Here is a 21,318-nt window from a genome sequence, read left to right on the forward strand (position 1 = left end):
TTCCGGCGCTACTTCCTCGCGAGAAGAAAGCGCGGGACTGGAAGCGGAGGGCGGGGGGTCTGGACCCGCATGCGTAGGGAGGACGCGGGGCTGACGGAGGGCGGGAGGCAGCCCGCTGGCTGGACCCGGATGCGCGGCTGGAGGAGGGCTGGGCGCCTGGACGGGGGCGTGTCGCTGAGACCGCACAACGCTCCATGGGTAAGGCTTGTATACACGTGTGTGCGCGCCCGCAGGTCTTGTCCGCTTTCCCAAAAATTCCTTGCTGCGGGTGAATGGACAGTCTTAGGTTTGGGGATGGGGGCGAGGCCTCAGAAACGGTGGGAAGACAGACAAAAAGTACCGCAAACTTTAGGTCCTGATCAGCTGGAGCCTTTGGCAGTCTCTAAACCGGTGTTCACAGTGCCGACCGTTCGGTAGAATCACCTAGAGAGATTTTTTGGACCCCCCTGCCCAATAATCCAGACCAATTAAAAGAGAATTAATATGGGAGGGACCCAGTCTTTATTCCAACTCTGTAGGCGATTCCAATTTACAGCCTAGGTGGAAGGGCCCTGCTGTTAAACCTCTGACATGGACAATTATTTTTATTCTTTTATCTCACTTAAGACTCACACCTTATTGGTAGTAGTGGCCCCACCACAATAAATGAGGGCTATGGACTCATTTAGGAGTTTTCTCATAGCTATTTGAGTATCTGCTACGTGAAGGAATCTGGAATACACAAATGAAGGCAGGCTACAGGTCAGCCTCACAGGCAGGTAAATCAGAACCCATCTGATGCTTCTTTATACAGGACACGTTTCAGTGTGTCAACATGTTCAAAAAGTCCCACAAGTTATGACCAGGTTAAGAGAATGTTACAGTATCATCCTGTGATTCTTGAACTTAAAATCTGTGGTAGAAAGCCATCTACCTTTCAGTTATTTTACTTGCTCAAAAGAGGCAGTAGGATCTTCAGCTTCCAATAAGTCCCATCTTCTTGCACTTTGTCTGGATCTAGTCCCTGGGACGTAGGTGACAGAGGTAAACTAATTCATTCAGCAACAAATATTCATGGCACTACTTTGTGCCAGGCACTGTTCTTAACTTTTTTTTTTTTTATTTTTAGACGAGGCAACTCTTGGTTGACCTCACAGATTGCAAGGACCTTGTCAGCTTACAATCCTTTTTTTTACTTTGTATGCCTACAGCACCTGGTCTTCCTAGGTGGTCTCCCATCCAAGTACTTACTAGGCCCGACACTGCTTAGCTTCCGAGATCAGACGGTTTCGGGCTTGTTCAGGGTAGTATGGCCGTAGACTATTCTTACCTCTTGATGCTTACTCTGCCTGCTTCCTCTCAGAGATGAGTTTTTCTTCCTTGCCTTTGCTACAAACAATTTAGCATGTCTCCCAAATTCTTCTGGAGTCAACATTTCTAAGGTGAGAATGGACTTGCCTTTGTTATTTATGAAATGCATTTTCAAGTGTTAATGTTCCAGGTGCCAATAATGGATAATCTGGATGATGGGGGCCCAGTATCTATCCACTTAGACATTCCTGTGGGAAGTGAATGCCCATTTTCCTGAAACTTAGTCTGCATATGCACCCTCATACAACACATGAAAAGGACTGTTAATAGAGGTATACACTCAATGTTATGAAACCGAGGCGAGTAACTACCTGCACATTATGAAGACTTCACGGTATAGGTGTGGAGTTCTAGATGTGGCCAGGAAAAAGCAAATGATTTTATGTTGCCATAGAGGCTCATGTGTGCTGGTGGGAGTGGAGGCAGGGACTGTTCCTGGAAATAATCTAAAGTAGCCATAGGACAAGAGCTATTAACGCAGCTTTGGCTTTAGGCACTCCATTTCCTTGCCTTCCTCGTTCTCTAAGGAAAACATTGCTTTGTCAAATTCGTTTATTTGTGCTTCTGTGGCACAGAATCAAGAGGAAAGGGGAAGAAGGCCGAGGGATCAGGCATTAGTGCCTTTTGAGGAGGCAAGGACAGGAGATATAAATGTATGGAGAATGGAAAGGGTGGAGGGGGGAGGAAATGGAAGAGAAAATAGACTTTAAGAATGTCTATGTTCTATATATTCTCTTTCTAGTGCTTAAAAAAAAATTCGGAACTTTTTTTGGAAATAACTTTTTGGTAGCTAGGCTGTTTCTTTGATCACTACACACCTTGGCCTAGCCCATGCTGATGGCATCTTTCCAGGAGTTATAATGGAGTTGAATTTTCAAGAGCCAGTCAGTTGCCAACAGAGAGATTCATGGGGGCAGGGGGCATATTGTTGACAGCATCACACTGGTTCATTATGAAGTAGAATAATAAGACCTGATTATTGATTAGATTGGGGTTATTCAGGACCTTAATCCTTATCACAAGGGTGATGATGCAGTAGAAAGAAAGGACTGGAGGTAAAAGATGGCAGGAAGGCAAGTTGGGTGGGGAGGGCAAGGGAGGAAATTCCAGAGACATTTATGAAGTAGAATAATAAGACCTGATTATTGATTAGATTGGGGGAATGAAAACAGGGGAATAGTCAACACTGAGGTTGGGATATTTGGGTGCACAGACACACAAGGAATAGACAACTGGTGGTTAATGGGGGTGGGGGTGGAGAAAGACCAGAGCAAGAGTTCAGTGAGGACTACATTCAGGTGAAGGTGTGGTGTGGAAGTTTGTGACGGCCAATGGGCAGCTGGAAAGGCAGCTTTGAAAGGGAAAGGTCAGGGCCTGAGCAAAGAGGTGGGAGTCACTGTGTACAGGGATGGAAGATGGAGTTGTGTGGGATGTGACTAACCTATGCCATATGAAAGTCTGTTATGTTGAGAGGTCTATTGTGAAGTCATAAAATAGGTGAAACATACAAAATAAGCAAACTGACTGAATTTGCTACAAAGAGAAATAAATGTATATTGATGTTAGGATCTCTCTGCCCTTCTACAGTTTCATTCATTAGGCAGCCAAGCAAACCTGACTCAAAGTGGCACAAGTAATAACTAGAATGTACTGGCTCATGTAAATTGCAAGTCCAAGAATAGGGCAGCTGTAGGGTAGGCTAGATTCAACAGCGTCCCATCACCAGGGACCCAACTCAGGGTGGGTGTCATCGTAAGGCTGGTTCTCCATCTGGTCACTGGTGCTACCTACTTCTTCATTCAGAGGGAGAACAAACACCTCTTCACCAATCGGATTCAAATCCTGAGCCCTGTTGTGATTAGAGCAACCCCTGTCAGCAGAAATCAATCACAGCTAAGGAAATGGAATTATGCCCAATAGAAAGCCTTAAGAGCTAGAGATGTCAGTTATCCCTCACCCCGCCCCACCCCCAAAGTCTCATGGCAGGAATGACATTTGGGAGATGTTCCATCATGGCAGAGGGAGTCTAAATTGTATTAACTCATAGTCTTCTATTCACTTCTCACAACCACTTCAGCTGCTGTTCTGGAAAAGAAATTCAGAGACTAGCTCTTGTGGTCTCTGAATTTCTCTGGAGAAAGAAGTTCTAATAAGAGCTACAGAACCAGTATTCATACATATGAGTTTATCCTAAGAATATAAGAAAAGATTTGGTTATAAATATGTTCATCATAGGGTCATTTACAATGGTGAAAAAAATGCAAACAACTTAGATGTCTGACCACAGGATATTGATTTTTTAAAAAATATGATACATCCATACTAAAGAATACTATATTTGTATATATAAATTGATATTCACAACATGTTTTATGAAAGGAATATTACAAAACTATTTACAACTCTACTTAGTGGGAGAAATTTTAGAGTGTGTCTGTATGGCTATTTATACAAGAATCTATCTTTGGAAGCACACACACAGAAGCTGTGACAGTGCTTATTTCTGGGTGGTAGGATTAAAGTTGCTTTTCATTGTCTTTGATTTGCCTGGCCCCTGTAGTAACTGTAAAGTTAATACACAGGAACCTTTGTTTCCTTTGTCCCCTTTAGGCACATAGAATGTTTAGGGGACCATTCTAGTTTTCTCCTCCTCGTCTCTACACCTGCTGATGAAGAAACTGGTCCATCTATTCAGGCTTAGTTTCTTAGTGACCAGCAGATGTTACACTTGTAGTCTGTAGAGGTATGAAGCAACTCAGCAGTGTGAGAATCTTGTGATTGCCCAGCTAATGGGATAAAACTCACCTGTCAGAGCTCTGAGCTCTGCTTGCTCACTTTTGGTGTTTTATTTCCTCAGTCTTGCTGAGTTAACATTTATATTAAATCACCTGAAATCAAATGGTAGAGATCTTATCCTCACCTTATTGATTGTAATGACCTTCTTACCTGACCCTCAAGTAATTTAACCCATGTCCTAATGTTCCAATTAAAATCACATCTAATAAATGAAATGAGATTTTCCTTTGCATTTTGTGCAAACATTCCTTACACAGCAAGCCCTAAGCTATTAGTTTCTTACTTACATAGCACAGTTAGGGTTCTGAGGCATAAAGCGGTATATTAGATGGCATTTCTACTCACTCAATATGTAGTTATGAACAGCTATTACGTGGAGGGTGAAGAAATGTGTTAGCCTGGCCACCTGCTTTGCAGGGTTGCAGAGGAATAAAGAGATCACACGTGTTGCAGCCAGTGGTCTCTGATACCGCCGTGTGCAAGGCCCAGCTCTAGGAGCCAGTGAACATGTGCAGTGATGTCCACAGGCCCCTGCCATCAGTGAGCTTCTAAACTGTAAAGGGAAAACAGGTACAAAAAGTCGTTCTAATACATGATTTAAGTACCTTAAAAGAAGTATAAATAAAAAGACATAAACACATGCATTTTTATTTCACTGGCAAGAGATGTACTATTTCACTAGAGACAACAAGGACATTATAAAAGAGGTGGCATCAGATCAGGTCCTTTTGTAGACTGTGATTTTATATTTGAAAATTAGTCAGACTTCTCTCAGATGCCTAGTATTTTACAAATTACTTTGAAGAGGCCAGACATCAACTTGTGTTTTTCTTAAAATAACCTTGAAAGCTGAATTATGTTTAGAGACTTCCAGATAAGGCAGCCAGTGCTGCTCACACAGCACATCCCAACATTTAAACCCTCCGTGTTAGTTGGGATAGTCCTAGCTACTCTAAGTTCCTCTCAATATTGCTGAGGTCTGTTTTCCTTTTTCCAGTTCTTATAAGAAAGAGAAAAGAACAAGTCCTCTCTATCTCTTAGGCATGCCTACTGTTAAGGACTGAATTATGTCCCCCCAAATTCATATGTTGAAGCCCTAACCCTCAGTAGCTCAGAATGGGGTTGTATTAGGAGATAGGGCCTCTAAAAAAGAGATTAAGGTAAAACAAAGCCATTAGGGTGGGCTCTCATCCTATCTGATTGGTGTCCTTTTAATAAGAGGAAATTTGGACCCCAAGAGACACTGGGCATGCATACAAATAGAGACACTAGGGATGCATACACATAGCAGACAGACCACGTGAAGACACAGTGAGAAGGTGGCCATCTACAAGCCAAAGAGGGAGCTCTCATAAGAACCAACCCTGTCAATACCTTAATCTTGGATGCCCAGCCCCCAAAACTGTGAGAAAATACGTTATTGTTATTTAAGCCACCCAGTCTGTGTTATTTTGTTAAAATAGCCCTAGCAATCTAATACACCTACGATCTGAAAGCCTCTATAAAATTCCATGTTTTCATCAGATTTTTTATTGAGCACCTACAATGCATGAGAGAGACATAAAAGTGTGTAAAATGATTTCTGACATTAAGAAACCGAAATCTTTTGGGGATATAGAGTCTTTAAATATAATCACATAAGAATAATACATGAAAAGTGCCTCAAATGTGGTGCAGAACACCAGGGGCTTCAGAGAGAAAAGTATTGGTTGATACCAGGGTCTCGTGCAAGACTCCCAGAAGACAAGGACTTGGGTCAGGGCCTGAAGGCTCCATAGATTTTAATAGATGGCTGTATGGACGAAAAGATTCCAAACAGAAAGAAGAGAATGGGATGAAAAGACTGGGGCACATGGAGAAATAAATTAGTCTAAATATCACACTAAATATAAGAACTGAAATCTGATCATTCAGTGTCTACAAAGTGACTATTTCATTAAATTTGATAAGCACGAAGTAAAATGAAATTTGGCTGTAATTGTTTAAGAAGAATATCCTAAAAAGCTTAGAAAGTTTTATCAAATTTCAAGGACTTTCTTCTGGTGCCATTTTGAGTAGGTATCTTAATGTTCAGATTTGCAGGTTTCTAATTAGAACAAATGACCTCATCTCCCATCATACTTTACTTCCCAGAGACATTTTTATATCCTATTGGTTTATTCTCTGAGAAAAGAAAGAAGACATTAAGTCCTTAATATCAGTATTGCTTGAACACAGGAAGATAATCAAGTTTTCCTATTTTTAACTTTCTAAGAAGTTAACAAAGTTTTAAAGTACATAATCCCTGATTATAAGTAATACTCAATTTCCTCAAGTACATCTTAGAAGATGTACTTTTTTCACATTTGAATGTTTCTGAAAAAAGATATATCTAAAATTTAATATGCACAATTAATGAGATATGGAGTTTTCCCCCTGAAAAGCTATGATTACATTAACAATGCTTTCCCCCCCAGACCCCCCACATTTGATGTTATCTTAAAACGAAGGAAATATGATGATGATAAGAACCACTGGACATCAAGACACAATTCTGCAATAGATGTCTGATGTCTGAATTTCAAGGGAGAGATCAATAAATTTTACCATGACATTGTGGATACCATGAAAGTCAGGCAGTGTCCATATCCACACCTGAATCAGAGAGGAACACTCACAATGATTCTACAAGGTTCAAATCTCATGGTAATAATCCTATCACCATAGCAACCCACAGGAAAGGGGGCAAGAGAAGAGTTTTCTGATGCTTATTAAGTCCAGGAGCTTAGCTCATCATCTGATGTCATCCAATGTACACACTACTACCACCCTGACCAGAGAGGGCCCTGATGGAATACCCCACATGAGGGGTCAAGCAGTCCTAACTTAAACCCCAGGCAGAATTTAAATATTCGATGGAGGGCAGTTCTACATTTACAGGGCTCTGACTAAGCCCAAGCGAGGATGCCTCTAAAGCAGATGTCTGGGAACAAAAAATCGCTATGCAAATGCAAGCCTTTCAAAACTATTCAACCTCAAGGAGATAATGTCAGGTACCTAACACAGAAATGGAGAGATGAACTGTTTGTTCTCAGTTCCAACTACTCCAGTCATCAATAACAGAACTGAGAACGAGGCGAATGCTCATTTAATCACAAGTTAAGGTATAGTTATTATTATCCCCATTATGATAATGAAGAAACAGGGGCTTCTAAAGAGTGAATGACCTGGCCTAGGACACACAGCCAGAAAGTGTTAGAATAGGAATGAGGAGATTTAATCTCCAAACTATCCTGCCTTCTACACTGCTTTTATAGACAGAAACTTACTGCCTAGGTTAAAAGACAAAAAATAACAGAGCAAGTCCTAATTCTGAATAACTTACTCATTCAAAAAACATTTAGGTGATTCTATACCATCAAAGGACAACTGTAAAAAGTATTTGAAAAATAAATATTTAATAATAATGTAACCATAATTATAATCTTTATATCTTCGGACTACCTTTGTCAAAATTCTTTCCATCACCTTCAGATTCTCTCTAAAAATAATTGTACGTTATACTTCTCTTTACATGGGGTTTAAGCCATTGTACAATATTGAATATTTAATATAAAATATTTATCTTATTTAACATACACTTATATAATATAAACAAAACCTTAGGTTTTCATTTTCTTTGGACTCTGCAAAAGAATGCTGTATGTACACTTTTCAGATAAAAGAGGCTAAAATAATACGATTGGAAGAGATTTAAAGAGAGAAAAAGGACAGAGAGAGAGCCAAGAATGGAACAAATCTCCAGGTCTCCAGAGACGCTGCTGAGGGGTCCATAAACCAGCAAATACCACCTGCCTATTATCTAGCTTAGAAAGGGGCACACCTTTGAAAGCGACAGGATTTAAGTCCGGTATGGCACTTTCAGAAAATGACATCAAAGGCTGGACTATAAATCTTTCTTATTCTCAAGTCACTGGACATTTAAGAGCAAAGATATTGATGGGCTCTTTCTCTCCTTTTCTTCTTCCTTGTAACAGATGTATGATTCATGGGTTGTCCTTTAGTGGTCTCCATTTTCATCTTATTACTTTTTCTTTGCTTCTGCTTTCTGACGGCTCTGAAAAACAAAGTGCTAAATTATTTTGTAGAATGAGCACAGTGAATAATGCAATTAGGTTGAAGTTTAATTAACTAGCTAACCAAATAAGAAAACAGAAGGGAAAGAATTTACTATATTATAAGCATAAATCCTTCGAATCCTAACCGTAATAAAAAGAAGACAATCAGAGGCCTGACCAAGCAAAATGTTTGAGGAAAAAAAAATTCTTTGGAAGACGGTTACTAAAGATTTAGAACAATCTATTCAGGACAAATACAAGACAGAGGTAAATAGTCAAGCCAATGAGTTGGGAGATTTTTTGTTGATTTTTTTTTTTTTTTTTTTTTTAATATCTGTACTGCTCAACTCAGCACTTCAATCTCCAAACCCCTGAATTACATTTTTCAGAAAAAGGACGATACATTCTGGCAGTTCGCAGAGGTAGAAAAATGAAATAGCACAACAGAAAAAACTGACAACACTTAAAGAGGCCCATCTCATAAGTCTCAAGGCTAATTTTCCTTGCTGCGGTAGATATAAAAGTCCTGATGAGTGCCATACAGGATGTCCACATTTTGTGGTCTCTGTTTTCTTGAAGACTAGCTTCAAAATGAACAAGTTAAAACTCACTCTTTAAGAACACTAACCCATGCCAGAGGAAAACAGATCTTTTGCTTCTGGTGCTCTCTGAACTAAGTTACAGTCAGTCTATAGTTGAGAGCAATTACTGGTCTGTTCATTCCCTTTCGGCAAGCTAGCAGAACCAAGGAATGGGTTGGGGCTGCCAGCACTGGCACACCTGGAACCTTTCCATGGCTGCGCAGCACTATCAATGGTAAGGTTCACTCTCCTAAACCACAGCTCCCAGGGAAAAGCTTATTCTCAATCTTCCCAGAACCAAAACCTGGGAAAGGAGCTTCATAAACAGTATATAATCCCCAGTGGACCAAACTCAGGCCTCTCTCTGGTTCATCAGCATGTATGTTCAGTGCTGAGAATAACAAAAATAAATGGGTATAACCTTTAACTTCAAGGAGCTAGGAGACTGAGACAAGGCAGATGGCATCTTTCCCTTTTCTTCCCTCCAACATTTTTAGCGGAAGAAACTGAATCTATGAAATTCAACGAGAAAGTGGCAGAACCAACTTGATTCTAGAACCTGTGCTCTTAATTACCTTGATACTGCATAGTCTACTAAAAATTATTCAGCTATGTAAAATGTTAAGCATATAGTAGTCACTAAATAAATATTAGTAGCTCCATATGACTTATTCAGAATTTTGCTGGGCAAGTTTAAATTTTTCCATATTTAGATTTTGTACTGTGGACTGGGGTATCCTACCAATTAATAAAACAAAACAGTCATCTTTATACTGTTTTGTGCACATTATATAAATCTCCTTTCCCTCCGGCCATTTTTTAAAAAGTAGGATAATGTCCTGATAAGTGATGATTTAGCAAATTTAACGAAGTATAATCTCTTTATAGCAAAGTCAGTGAAGCTATGCATGCCTGCATATAAAATTTTAACAAATTTTCTTTGGCTTATCTACTCATAATAACTAAACATGAACCAGATTTCACTAAAGGATACAGTAAACAGTAACAAAGAAAATATTCACTGGTAATATGAATACCTAAAACTTTCTAGACATAAAGTTTTTCAACAGTGATGACTGATTGAAAATAAAGCAATTGTATTATTTTGCCTTAAAATTAAACTGACCTAGTATTTGTCCTCTAAAATCTAAATTATAGATATTTATGTAACTGATAAAATGAGCTTTAACCACAAGAGGGAGCCAGCGTCATTCTAGTTCGCAACCAAAGGAAACTAAGGGAAAACCAATTAATATGAGAGAGCAGTAAAATACATAAGATGAAAAGATATTTTTATGCCATATATGCTAACAAGGCTTATTAAAATTATTTTCTCTATTGTGCAGAAAAAAATTTTTGCATTGTCAATTTCATTATTTAAAAAAAAAAGTAATACTAAAAGATAACTATTAACAGGAGTTTAGCAATTTTTCTCAGAGAAGAAAGTACCATATTCTAAGAGATTTGTGCTTTGAATTAAACTTGATAAAATCTAGTACTAAAAAATACTAGACAGTTTCCCTCAATGAAAACAATGTATTTCTACCAAACAGACTAGCCAGGGCTATTTAAGGACCAATGAAGAGCCCACAATATTTTACTAAAATGCAAATTCACTTTCCATGTATCGTAGGATCACAGAATCAAAGGTTGAACACGTTACTAAGTCCTGTCTGAAACCGGAAATACACTGCAAATAGTGCAACAATTCCAGACCAGTAGTTTATTACGTTGTATTCTATTCTTGAAGGTTTCTTAGGAAAAATATTTCATAAGATTCTTCAATACACCTCTTTAATTTTAAAAATTCCACTTCTTTCTTGCATTACTTAGTGGAAATAATTATTTAAAGTAAGTTTGAAAAAACAGTATGGAAAAGGCAGTCAAATGGCTGGAATTCAATGGAAAAAATAAATTTTCACTGACCAAAAAAATAAAATAAACAAATGGGAAAGAATTCCAATACAATCATAAAAACCAAAGAATCGGATACTTCTAATACTAATAGATTTTTTAAATCACAAGTCATATGATAGCTCAAAATTTTTATCTTGATCTAAATTTTCAAGTAATGCTAACTCGACTCTCTGGTTTTCATATCAATAAAACAAGGGAACTCAATACCCATTATCCATTTTAGTTTAAAATAAAGTATAATCATTAAAGTTAGCTTAGTTGAAACAGCAATGGCTTTCCTAAATATGCTATTATCTTTGGTATAACTTTGCTCTGAGTTATAACCAATGCCCAGTATTGGTGAGAGATGGGAAATTATCATAGGGGGAAAAAAAGGGTAAAAATTAAAACTTTAAATACTTAAATTGTTACATATACCTACATATTTTTCTAGAAGTCTGAAATAACTTCATTTTCCAATGTGTGAAATTACACATGCCATTCCATCTGAAATGATTCTCCATCCCTACCTGCTATCACGTGTTTACATCTGATTTGTCCTGACTTAAACATCATGTCCTTCAATAAAGCCTGAACTCTAATCCCATAAATTATAATTTCACATGAACCACAGGAGATATAAACTTAGATATAAACTCACTTTCCACTTTATAGTTTGTAAAATTTTAGGCTATTTGACTCATCTTTATATCCTCCCTCCCCCATCTATGCAAATACATAACACTGAAAAGAACAATTAATTTATCACTTCTGAATCCTATAACTAGTATAATTTTGTGGATTGCTCTGTATAAAACCATACATGGAAAATATTTTTTCTGCTAAGTAAAAGAATTCAACTAACTTGTTAGCTTTCTTAGATGCAGAGATGTTAGGACAAGTACCACGTTTATGATCTAATTCTCCACAAATGAAGCAGCCGTCTTTAGGGCCCTCGCAAGAATGATCTGGAAGAGCACAGTGATTGCAAATGCTGCAGTGGATCCAGGCTGGAGAACATAAATTAAGTTTTAGAGGAGGTTCATTAATATAATTTTTCATTTGATTAACCTTTATGATAGGGAAGCATGAATAATGTTTACTTCAAATATTGTGATTGGTTTGCATAGCTGGTTATAATTTGGCTAAAGAGGCCAAAGTTAAGAGACTGGAATCTCTCATAAAACAGCTAACTTCTTTCTAATATGTGGCAACAAATTTAGCCTTCCTCCAATGAGTCATGATCTCAGAGCCACTGACACACTGGGGACTAGCTGGGTGACACAAAGCCCTATTAAAATAAGCCAAACCAAATGCCACACTGAAACGTGTTAGTAGTCATGTCTCTCTATGAAGGAGAAAATGTACATTTTGGTAGCTGTAAAAATTAAAAAGCAAGCAAATTCATGCAGGTCTCTATATTATTTTTTTCTTTTATAAATACAGTTAAATTAAAATCCTACTAAAATGAAAAAAAAACCCAAATGTTTTCATAGGCTCTCAAATATTAATTCTAAATACTTACAAGGCTTTACACACTTTTTGCAGAGAAAGCAATGGTTCCATTTCCTGCCATCCTACAAAAACAATTTTTAAATTATGTTTAATTTGTCATTAAAAATCAAGTCCCACAATTAAAAATTAAAATGTCTTATTAAAATCTGTATAAATTATTAATTCCTTATTTCTCACTTTCCTGGGCTTCAAAATTACATACTTTGATTTTAATTTATACTTTTCTCCACTCAAATCAATGACTTCTTGGTGGGCCCCAATTTTCTTAACTCTAAAACAAGGGGATTTTTGTAAATGATCTTGAAAGTCCATTCCAGGTAGAGCAAAGCAATCTGCATAAGGAAAGGCTCAATGAAAATTTCAAGAGAATTAATGATTTATAATTTTTATGCGTCTATCTGGCACAATCCTTAATAAAATTCATATTTGAGAATTTCATGTAATTAGAAAGAGATTATAGGTTGCTACTGGGGTAATTTTAAAACTGTGAAGTAAAACATGGAAAAATGCATGAAACACATTAGTAAACAGTGACGCACCCCACAGGTCAAGAAAGAGTACCACCAGCCCCAGACGCTGCCCCACGTGCCCCTTCCTGAGCCAGTCCCCCTCCTGCCCAGCTTAGTGACAAATATTGAAGTTTTGTGATGGCCACTTCCTTGTTTACTTTCACCAATATGTGTGCATCTCTAAAAAATAAAATTTTGTCTTCCTCATTTTGAACTTTTATGATTTGGGCATCGTTTTTTAAAATGAACGATATACAGATAATTTCTAAATGAATTAAAAATATATGTAATCAGATGGGTTACCATAATTAAAAGCTAGTATAAACCAGTGATAAAATTATAAAGTTATGAAAAATGTACTTTCTAATAGTTATAAAAATACACCCTTTCTCTTTGAAGAATAACATGTGCTTATTGGCCAAACTAAACTTCATGTTTCTTTCTGACTGGACGTAGTTAAAATGACAGAGCAACTTTAATGGTGATCCCACCTCCCTAAACACAGAGGAGGTGTGTCCCAGGCAGCCCCTCCTCATCCCTAGAAAGCGAAGAGGACCCGCACCATCTGCTAGGGCTACTGTGAGCGGTGAATGACTTAGTTCATGGGCAGCTCTTACGAAAGGGCCTGGCACATAAAAAATGCACAAGACATGTTATTAATTATAGTTTCTTCAAAACAGTGATGGTATCTCATAGTTCAACACCTTATTTGAAACATTGTAATTCTGTCCTCCACAAAATTCAGTGCTTTATTTGAAATACTAGTAATTTCAGCAGTCATATATATTTTATATAGCAGTACTATACAAAAATGAATTCAAATAATTGTTAATGATGATGAAGCCAACTGTGTTACATGCCATTGAGTTGGCTCTGCTCTTGGCGACCCTACGAATGAGTGACATCCATAATGTCCTGTCCTCAACAGCCCTCCTCAGCTCCTGTGGACTCCTACCTATGGCTTCTTTTATGGAGTTAATCTATCTCATATTTGGTCTTCCTCTTTTCCTGCTGCCTTTTATTTTCCCCAGAATGATTGTTTTTTCCAACGAATCCTGTCTTCTTATGATGTGCCCAAAGTAAGACAGCTTCGATTTTATCATTTTGTGCTCAGTGATGTTTCAGGCTTAATTAACCAGAAGACCCATTTGTTCACCGAGGTATTTTTAAAAGTCTGTTGTACTCTATGATTAGAAATAAACTACTATACCGAAGTATAATAAATGATAATATATTAATACAAATATTAACAAAATAACATTAAACGAATGTAATGAAACCAGTAAACTAAAATAACTGACATATTTGAATAAAAAATGTATTTTAAAGAAACCTATACCTTGGATGTGCAAGAATTACAGTGCTCACAGTGTTGATTCTCTAGAGAAACGTATCGCTGACACAGAGGGCAAAATCTGAGGAGGAAAGACAGACTTGGAGAAATCAGCTGCGTATACTTATTGAGATTCACAGAGTAGATAAAAGTTTGTGGGGGCACTCATTACAAAAATTGGATGTTAATCCAAATTCAATTCAATATAAAATTACGGGCCGAAGTTAAAAGTAACAGAAGAACTACATGAGTCAATATTAAAAAGCATTTTAATGTTAGCTATATGGAACTTTATTTTCAATGACCTGTGTATTTCAAGGTCCCACTGTAATCTTACCTGTACCCTTCTTCAATAGGAAGGATTATTTTGTTGGGTGGAATATTGGTGAAAATACGCACAGGAGACTGTTTTCGACCCGTCTTTCCATGTTTATAAAGTGCATGATTATCGTAATCTACCTAAAAAATTTTTAAAAATTTAAAAAGAAAGTTTAATCAAATGAGTCAACATTCATTAACATTCTTTAACCAATAACTGAATGACCTGATGCCAAGATACAAATTAAACTGAAGTATTTAATAAGAAATTCTTAAAAGCAAAAGTTTACTTATTAATCAATAGCCTCAGAAAGGCCTCTGTGACAGTAAAATTTCATTATAAAAATGGTAAATTTTTTTATAACAAATTCACATTGCTTGGTTCTAAGAACAACTCTAATCTTTTATATAATACAATAGACTTTACAAGAAAGGCTATTATGTAATTAGATTTAGCTCTGACATTAAAACATTTCACCTTTGAAGACATGTGCCAGCTTGGTTGCAGCTTTTCATTCTGTCTGTGTGAAATTCACTACACGCCTTTTCATTTCACCAAGTATCAGGACGGACTGAGTTTGGCCTTCTGCCAGTCACTATTTGACAGAGCACAGGCCAGACAGTGGCTGTGCCCCTCACTTCTTATGTGACCTTAAGCCCGTACGCATGATTTTCAAGTGGAAAAGGAGGGGACCTTAGAGTTGCTATGAAGGTTAAATGAGGTAATATATGTAAACACTGAGTTCAGGGCCTGGCATATGGTAGAGGTAGACGGACAGATGGAACTGAAGAGAGACCCATAACTACAGTTCTTCTCCCCACAATGACTATTTCAAACATTTACAGCTCTCTCAAGATCCCTAACTTGACTTTCAGTTTCAGCAGATTATCTCGAAAGTAAACTAAAGCTAAGAAGCACGATTTCTTTGGCTTCTTGCTCCTGTCTCCTCCCCCAACCACTCTATTATCCATACACGTTTTCAACTTGGTTTTAAACCTATTATGAATTCACCTGGCCACTTAGTCCATCTTTCTTTAGATCAGTAATTCTCAAAGTGTGGTGTCAGCATCAGCAACATCACCTGGGATTTTGTTAGAAATGCAAGTTATCACCCACCTAAGGCCTAATATAGCAGAAACTCTGAGGGTGGGGCCTCACAATCTATATTTTTCATAAGCCCTCCTGGCACACTGAAATTTGAGAACCACTGTTTTAGCTTATCCACAAGAATACCATGAGATTTTTATGAGGTCAATACAGGTAGAGCCCAATTTTCAAATAGGTTGTAATTAATCGTTTAGATTCTAAACAAGAATACTCTTAAAGAAGTGACAACAGAACTGGCTCACAAGCTAGCAAGCCACAAAAATGTAAGGACCTGAAGACAATGGAAAGGGGGGCCTTTCATGGGAGACTCCTAAGCTCTCTCCATGGCCCTCCCAAAGCCTCCTAAATTTATAGGTAGACAAATTCAGATAGACTGATTAACAAGTTCCAGCAGTGGAGAAAAAAAAGTATGGGGTCGGGAGACTCAGCTAAATAAGGGACGGTGTGAAAAAACTTTTGGGGGTTCTGTTAACTGTCAGTATGGTGAGGCCATAGTCTAGCATAACTTAAAAAGCTGGCACGGGCTCACAGCTGGCCTACACAGAAGTGTAATACCAAAACAAGGAAAGGATGAGGTCAGATGACATCTGAAGCCCTGCATTCAGACTACATTTTAAGAGAGACATTAATAAAACCAGTTAATTTCCACTGAAAGTAATGGAAATGAATAGGATTTAGAGTTTAACATATGGGTGTTTATTCAGAAAAAAGAAGACTGGGAGGATCTGATAGCTATTTTATAACTGAAGGGGTGTCATGTGGAATAGAAATTAGACTTATCCTTTATTGCTTTGGAGAACAGAAGTAGGACCAATGGTTAGAAGTTAATAGGGAGCATATTTTATCTCAATACGAGAAAATTTTCTAACGATTAGAGCTATTAAATAAATTGAGTTGCCTTGTTAGGCTGTAGGACTTTGCTCACTGAAAGCAGTCAAGTGAGGCTAGATGACTTCTTGTCATGAATTTAGTGGAGAGGATTATTACACTGGGAAGTTAGCCTATATTCACCTCTATGTTTCTTTCCAACCTTAAAATTCTATGAATACGTTACCTATTAGAGGTTAAGATACAAAAGTAGATTTTACTTCAAAATCACCTTAAAATACTTTAAATAGTACTTTAAATAGTTTTCTTTTAAAATGACTTAAATTCATCATTTTTCCCCATTGCACTTCTCTATGGACTCAATAAATATATGGCACCTTATTAAATTCAACAAAGATATTCCAAACATTCATGAGCGTCATAAGAAAAAAAATTCTTCCCAAGAATCTTAAGAAGATTTTTCAAATGTTGGAAAAGAATATCTTAGAAAGATTTCTAGCAAATGGAATATTCCATGCAATATAATAGATAGCAGATGGAAGGGAGGGAGAAAAAGAACAATTTCTTTATGGTTACCCAAGGAATCAGAAAATGTATGTGTCAGGAAGGTGGTTGATTGCTTGATTTTGCATAACCTAATTGAGATTATTATTATTTTTAAATGCGGGTTTGTTGTGCTAATTAACTATAAACATATGGTATGTAAAATGCATGCTGCTAGGGTAAATTAATGTACCTCTAACATACATCCATATTTCATAGCTTCATCCACACAAATAAACCTCCTATGGAACCGTTGTAAAGCAAACACAATTTTGCAAATTGCATATCACTAGTGGTAGAGCTGATACACCATTTTCCCATCATTATCCCTGACATTTCACTCACAATGATGATGAGAGGCATTCTCAAATAGAAAATTTCTCCCATGGAACTGATTAATGTGATGAAGTACTGTATAGAAATGAGGGAAAGCACAAAATCTCTGTACTTCCTAACTTTTAATTTTATCTCTACGCAAATTTCTTCTGTAACATGAGACTGAAACTAGTTATACGGAAACCAAGACATTCAAGTCAACAAACATATATTTTGCACCTACTATGTTCTAGACATCAGGCCAGAAAACAAAGATTAAATAAAAGAGAGTACTTATATTTTCCTAACTCCCTAAGGATTATGTTTAATTTCAGTATATTCAAAAGATCCCAAGTGAACTCTTCAGCTCTATCAACCAATTTCTATCACAATAGGTCTTTCAGTTGTATTCTCCATACCCCATGTAATCTCTTATTTTAAATTACTATAAATATATTACCATAAAGTATATATATAATATATAATTATATATGTGATATATATTACATGTTATTATATATTATATTATAATTACATATGTGTGATATATATAATATATATATTATCCTCCTTGTCACTCCAAATCTATTGAATTGTTTTACATTTATTATATACTGAGTTTTAAGAATTTCAGTTGCCATCTTTTAATTTACAATCATTGGAAACTGCTGTCAAAATATCTTGCTTTCTGAACATGAAACTAGCCTTGAAAAACAGTTTTCTATACAGGATGATTTTTTGAAAGCTATCTTAAAAAAAAAACAAAACAAAAGCAAAGAACTCAACCTTTAAGACTCCAGACAAATGTCCCAGATGAAGTAGAAACAAGAGATCATATATGTTTAAGGTAGAAGATAGTGAGATGATCTAGCTGAGATACAGTAAATATAAGACTTGAATGCCATCGCTCCCTGACCCTGACCCTGTGAAGGCCATCACTAATCAGTCACACTACTCTCTCTCTGCCACTGAGCCTGAGTATTCTCAACAAATTCTCCAGAAAGTCACTACCAATTTATCAGGATTAGCGCTAAAAGTGAAATTTATCTGCCATCCCTTTTCTGGTTCAATCATTTTATTTTATTGGTAAGGAAACAGAGACCTAGAAAGATAAAGTGACTTCCCCTATGATTCAATAGCCTCTAAAAGGCAGTGTAGAACTCAAACTTCTGACTCTAAATCAGAATTTCTTTTCATTATCACATCCTTCCTTTCTAATCTACCCTTAACAAAACTCTTGGGTTTCTAGGTCTTTGAAAATTGTTTTATTCTGCACTACTCAAGTGCTTTAACACACAAGAGTCTACACCGTTTATATTTTATGAAGATTTTGTAGCATTTCCACCTTGCTCTTATCTGAAAAGTATTTCAAAAAGAGATTTACTGGCTTTTTTTTTTTTTTTTTTTTTTAAACTTCATTGTGATCTAGGGTTTTATCATCATCTTAGGCCATGTCAGAAAGAAGGATTAATCAAGGTCTATGGGAAAAGAGCTGTGAAGTAGAACAGACTTTCGAATTTTTATTTGATGAAGGCTAATATAAAAGTTGCCACAAAGTGAGGTTACAGTAACAAAAGAAAGAAAAAGCAAAAGGTTCAGAAAGGATAATAAGTCCAGAGAAATTTTTTTTTAAGTTGAAAAACCATCGAAGGGGAGGTACAACAAATAAGGTTAATAAATACACAAGGAGATATGGTAAAGTCAATTTCTCCAACTGAGCTTGTCATGGGCAGTAGTGTTCTTATCTTCAGTAAGAGTCATGAAAAACAAGTTTTTTTGTTTCACAGATTTTTTTCCTAATTTTTCTTTTCAAAAGTTGGCTTTCTCTTTATCGAAATGACTACTTTTCACCCTGTCCAATAAACATAACCTAATTAGAGCCTTTTCACCAATACATTGAATTACATAATTATTTCCAATAAGCTTGGACCTTGGAACTATTTCTCAAAACTAAAACTCCAGTATTTCCAAAAGTTCCTTCCTAGTAATATAGGCTGTCTAAACAAACAGTAATTGGCTACTCTACATTAACCTTTCTCATCTGCTTTATTCTGGATCTGCCTTTGCCTCCTCACCATTTCGAACTCTTGTCCACAGTGAAAACTTCTCTCTAAATGTAGATGAAACAGTTTTCTGAGGGACTTCGTATTTTGCAATTTTAATGTCTCAGATACTGTACAAAAAAAGGACCTGAAGAGAGTTTTACCTCCACCTTGAGACTATCTGAAAGATGACAATATAGTGATGGTTACGACAATGCTGATAGCAATAACCTTGACTCTATACTTGCTGTGTGTCAGGGCCTAGGCTAAGCCTTTTTAATGAATTATCTCATATAATTCTTAAAACCTTATGAGGCAGATATATTATAACTATGCTCATATAACAGGCAAGATGAGCTTCAGGGAGTTACATAAAATGTGCCTAGCTAGTAAATGACAGAACCAGGATTAAAACTCAGTTCCTTTTCAAATCCAGAGTTCATGCTCTTTTTTCATTCAGTTATTGATTCAACATGTAGGGTATCTACTCTGTACCGAGCATTGTACTAGGTGATCATTCACTGTCAAAAGCAGCAGATACTCCTGGAAACTGGAACTAGTTTACTTAGTTAACAGCCTTGGGTATGTCAGCTAACTCTGCATTGCTAATGTCAATACTAGAAGCATCCCTCAGACAAGAAATAGAAAACTGGGTACCCTAAAAAGGAAAGTAAACCAGCTTTAAGAATAATTATGATATGGATTTTGCCTAAAGCAGAGTTCAAAACATCAAGATTAAAATGGCTTGTGTTACATAGTTTTGGAAAGGAACCTATTAATATAGTTCGATAGTCATAAAAATGTGTCCATTAAATTTGATAATGTAATTTTTAGAATTCTATTTTAGTTTTGGGAATTCATTTAAGTTATGTAAGATATGAAAAGAATTATATGAATAAAAGATGTTTATGGCAGGGTTATTTGTAGTACCTTAAAGGCGGAAGCAACCTATAAGTCCAAAAAAAAAGAGAAAGATAACATAGCTGATTAATGAAATAATTAGGAGGATCAGAACCAAGTGCTAGCTTGGAACTACTAGTGAATACATTTACAGTTCTAGGGATGAAAAGCCTTCATCAGAGGCTAGTCAATTGCTCGGAAAACTCAAATAGAAATTTATAATTACAAAAGAGGAAGTAGTGCCCACCTGATGACCACACATAGTAACAGAGACAACAGGGTTAGCTTCAGCACCCAAGGAAAGTGGACATTAAAACAGAAGAACAAGCTGAGGGGCAGGGTGGAGCCACCATGGCCTCCGGGGTCTCTTCTCACCCACGGGAGGTTCCCAGGGCCTTGGGCAGAGACATGAAGGAGGGCTAATCAATTCCGCCCTGCATCAGCACACGCACGCTCACACACAGACTAACATTTCTGCCTCTCTGATGCCCCACGACCTTGGGCAACCTCTCTCTCCTTAGAACTCCTGGCACCTTGAGTTGCACAATGAAGTGTACATGGCAATGCACTGACCAGAAAACGCGATTTACTTCTCTACAACCTCTGAACAGAGAAAACCCAAGTAAACAATGATGATGCTGGGGTGCTACGAAATCTTCTGGTGATAATACCTGCACCTCAGAATCACCTGGGAAGCCAGGTAAAATGTTTTTTCTTGGGGCTTTACCTTCTGATTTTGATTTAGTTGGTTTATTTTGGTACCTAAGAATCTCTAATTTTAATAAGCACCCTAGGGATCACAGACATGTTAGATACCACTGGACTAAGCTATATAAGGTACAATTTCAGTGTTTAATATAGCTTATAGTATTTCATTAACTAAAATCAATGAACAGTTTTATCAGATTATTTATTTAAGCTAAATATCCATTCCCCAACCATGCCAGAAGACAGAATATTTACTATACCTGATAATCCAGCATGCAGAAGCTTGGAAAAAACTGACAAATTCGGGATTCAAAAAAATAGGGGAAAATCCAGAAAATTGGTAGTTCTTTGTGATTGTTATCTAATGGATCACAAAAAAGGAAGAAAGAAAATAAGAAATTGATATTAAAGAAAAAATAAAACATTATAACTAGAAAACTCTGGTATCAAGAGAAACTGCAATCATTCAATACATTTAA

At 36.8% G+C, this 21,318-nt stretch overlaps 1 protein-coding gene, 1 long non-coding RNA gene and 1 pseudogene across 5 annotated transcripts in view; 1 reads left to right on the forward strand and 2 right to left on the reverse strand.

Moving 5' to 3' along the window:
• The first annotated feature begins 25 nt into the window (after nt 1-25).
• The window catches only part of LOC112485484, a 26,540-nt gene continuing 5,247 nt past the window's right edge, over nt 26-21,318 (forward strand). Inside the window, exons 1-2 of the long non-coding RNA XR_003048472.1 lie at nt 26-198; nt 20,653-20,831. This is a non-coding gene — a long non-coding RNA (uncharacterized LOC112485484). The remainder of the gene's footprint in view (nt 199-20,652; nt 20,832-21,318) is intronic.
• LOC112485562 lies at nt 1,182-1,300 on the reverse strand (annotated as a pseudogene).
• The window catches only part of ZCCHC4 (zinc finger CCHC-type containing 4), a 41,568-nt gene continuing 25,028 nt past the window's right edge, over nt 4,779-21,318 (reverse strand). For 2 of the 4 annotated variants that reach the window (XM_006918953.3, XM_015594964.2), the window contains exons 8-13: nt 21,100-21,200; nt 14,415-14,536; nt 14,084-14,159; nt 12,246-12,297; nt 11,586-11,730; nt 4,779-8,242 (exon numbers count right to left, since the gene is read on the reverse strand). In XM_006918953.3, coding sequence (XP_006919015.1) covers nt 8,107-8,242; nt 11,586-11,730; nt 12,246-12,297; nt 14,084-14,159; nt 14,415-14,536; nt 21,100-21,200 — 632 coding nt within the window. In that variant the 3' untranslated portion in view covers nt 4,779-8,106. The remainder of the gene's footprint in view (nt 8,243-11,585; nt 11,731-12,245; nt 12,298-14,083; nt 14,160-14,414; nt 14,537-21,099; nt 21,201-21,318) is intronic. The other 2 variants (XM_015594967.2, XM_015594968.2) reach the window with 2 other exon arrangements.

The sequence above is a fragment of the Pteropus alecto genome, unplaced genomic scaffold (assembly GCF_000325575.1).
Source record: "Pteropus alecto unplaced genomic scaffold, ASM32557v1 scaffold5, whole genome shotgun sequence".
Classification (NCBI taxonomy): Eukaryota; Metazoa; Chordata; class Mammalia; order Chiroptera; family Pteropodidae; genus Pteropus; species Pteropus alecto.